Source organism: Babylonia areolata, chromosome 11 (assembly GCF_041734735.1).
Source record: "Babylonia areolata isolate BAREFJ2019XMU chromosome 11, ASM4173473v1, whole genome shotgun sequence".
NCBI lineage: Eukaryota > Metazoa > Mollusca > Gastropoda > Neogastropoda > Buccinidae > Babylonia > Babylonia areolata.
In genome coordinates this window covers 16,918,063-16,920,562 of record NC_134886.1, presented here as the reverse complement: position 1 = coordinate 16,920,562, position 2,500 = coordinate 16,918,063, and the positions used below count along the sequence as shown (strand labels likewise).

The 2,500-nt window shown below is 47.5% G+C and overlaps 1 protein-coding gene across 1 annotated transcript in view; it reads right to left on the bottom strand.

Annotated features, from left to right (window-relative positions):
• LOC143287152 (sodium/myo-inositol cotransporter-like) overlaps positions 1-2,500 on the bottom strand; it is a 16,357-nt gene that overhangs the window by 3,834 nt on the left and 10,023 nt on the right. The window contains exon 11 of the mRNA XM_076595097.1: positions 1,387-1,537. Within this exon, the coding sequence (XP_076451212.1) occupies positions 1,387-1,537 (151 nt within the window). The remainder of the gene's footprint in view (positions 1-1,386; positions 1,538-2,500) is intronic.

Here is a 2,500-nt window from a genome sequence, read left to right as displayed (position 1 = left end):
CAGGAACGGTTTTGTAGAACCAGAGGTCACTGTTTGACTAACATGGCCTGGGAAACAGGTTCTGTTTTGAAGAATGGACACAGTGGTGTCATTAGCATTGTTACTGTCCCTGGAGCTCAACATTCAATGACAGATAATGCAGACAGACAGGCAGACAGGCAGAAAGACAAACAGACAGAAAAGTGGAGTGATGGCCTAGGGGTAACACGTCCGCCTGGGAAGCGAGAGAATCTGAGCGCACTGGTTTGAATCACGGCTCAGCCGCCGATATTTTCTCCCCCTCCACTAGACCTTGAGTGGTGGTCTGGACGCTAGTCATTCGGATGAGACGATAAACCGAGGTCCCGTGTGCAGCATGCACTTAGCGCACGTAAAAGAACCCACAGCAACGAAAGGGTTGTTCCTGGCAAAATTCTATAGAAAAATCCACTTCGATAGGAAAAACAAATAAAACTGCATGCAGGAAAAAATACAAAATAATGGGTGGTGCTGTAGTGTAGCGACGCGCTCTCCCTTGGGAGAGCAGCCCGAATTTCACACAGAGAAATCTGTTGTGATAAAAAAAGAAATACAAATACATACAAATACAAGTACATACAGAGAGGCAGATATGCAGACAGACAGACAGACAGACAGGCAGGCAGGAAGACAGACAGGCAGGCAGGCAGGCAGGTAGACAGAAAGACGGGCAGACAGACCGACGGACAGTTAGACATACAGACAGGCAGATAGGTAGACAGGCACGTATACATGCACATAAGCACACACACAGTGCACGCACTTTTCCCCCATCAATAATCACTTTTCGAATAAACATCAAAAAGTGTACTGTGATGACCAACCACAGATCAAAAAGGCACGCACACGTACATACACAAATTGATGCAAGTGATCGCACGCACAAAATTACAGTGTTGGTTTAAAATGCTACTGATGTCTCTCTCTCTGTCTCTCTCTCTGTCTGTCTCTGTCTCTGTGTCTCTCTCTGTCTCTCTCCCTCTGTCTCTCTATCTCTCTCTCTCTTTCTCCCTGTCTCTGTCTGTCTGTCTCTCTCTCTGTCTCTGTGTCTTCTGTCTCTCTCTCTCACTGTCTCTCTCCCTCTCTCTCTGTCTCTGTCTCTCTCAATATATATATATATATATATATATATATATATATATATATATATATATATATATATATATATATACAACGCATGCGTATATGTATCGATAAAATTCGGCTCAACAGAGAAATACCAGCATTGAACTTCATTGGTTAAATCACAAGAATATGGCGACATTATGGCTGTGTGTTGTTGTTGTTGTTGTTGTTGGTGGTGGTGGTGTTTCCGGCCGACAGAACAGACCACTTTCAGCCTGTCCACCTGGCCAACCGCTGACTCACCTGCCCACCACCATGAGCTCCGTGGAGGAGGCGCGTTTACGGAACTTCCTCCACACGTCCATGGTGAAGAGCGTGCTGGCGCTGTTGAAGATGGAGTCCAGGTCACTCATCAGAGCGGCGATCATCACGGCCATCATTAACCCTTTGGCTCCTGGACACGCCCATAACATTCATCATTAACCGTTTGGGTCCTGTGCACATCCCAAACAATTATCACAATCATTTTTTTGGCGCTTGGATACAGCCATAACATTCACCGTTCCTCCCTCTCCTGGCCACATGCCAAATGAAAGTGGTTCACCAACCTTTTGGTTCCTCGGTACACCCCCAACAAATCTTCAATGCTAAAGAAAGAAAGAAAGAAAGAAAAGCAGCGAAAACAAGAAGAAAGAAAACCACACACAAACAAACACCATCACCACCATCAACGACAAAGAAAACGGTTACGGGCGGAAGGGAGGGGGAGAAGACAGAAATAAAACTAACCAACCAACCAACCAGCCAACCAACCAGCCAACCAACCAGCCAACCAACCAACCCGCCAACCAACAAACCAAACAGCCAACCAACAAACCAAACAGCCAACCAACCAACCAGCCCGCTAACCAACAAACCAAACAGCCAACCAACTAGCCAACCAACCAACCAGCCCGCCAACCAACAAACCAAACAGCCAACCAGCCAACCAACAAACCAAACAGCCAACCAACCAACCAACCAGCCAACCAACAAACCAACCAGCCAACCAACCAACCAAACCAACCAGCCAACCAACAAACAACCAACCGCCAACCAACCAACCAACCCGCCAACCAACAAACCAACCAGCCAACCAACAAACCAACCAGCCACCAACAACCAACCAGCCGCCAACCAACAAACCAACCAACCCCCAACCAACAACCAACCCTCCAACCAACAAACCAACCAGCCAGCCAACCAACCAACCCCCGCCAACCAACAAACCAACCAGCCAACCAACAAACCAACCACCAACCAACAAACCACTAGCCAACCAGCAAACCAACCGCCAACCAACAAACCAACCAGCCAACCAACAAACCAACCCGCCAACCAACAAACCAACCAGCCAGCCAGCCAACAAACCAACCAG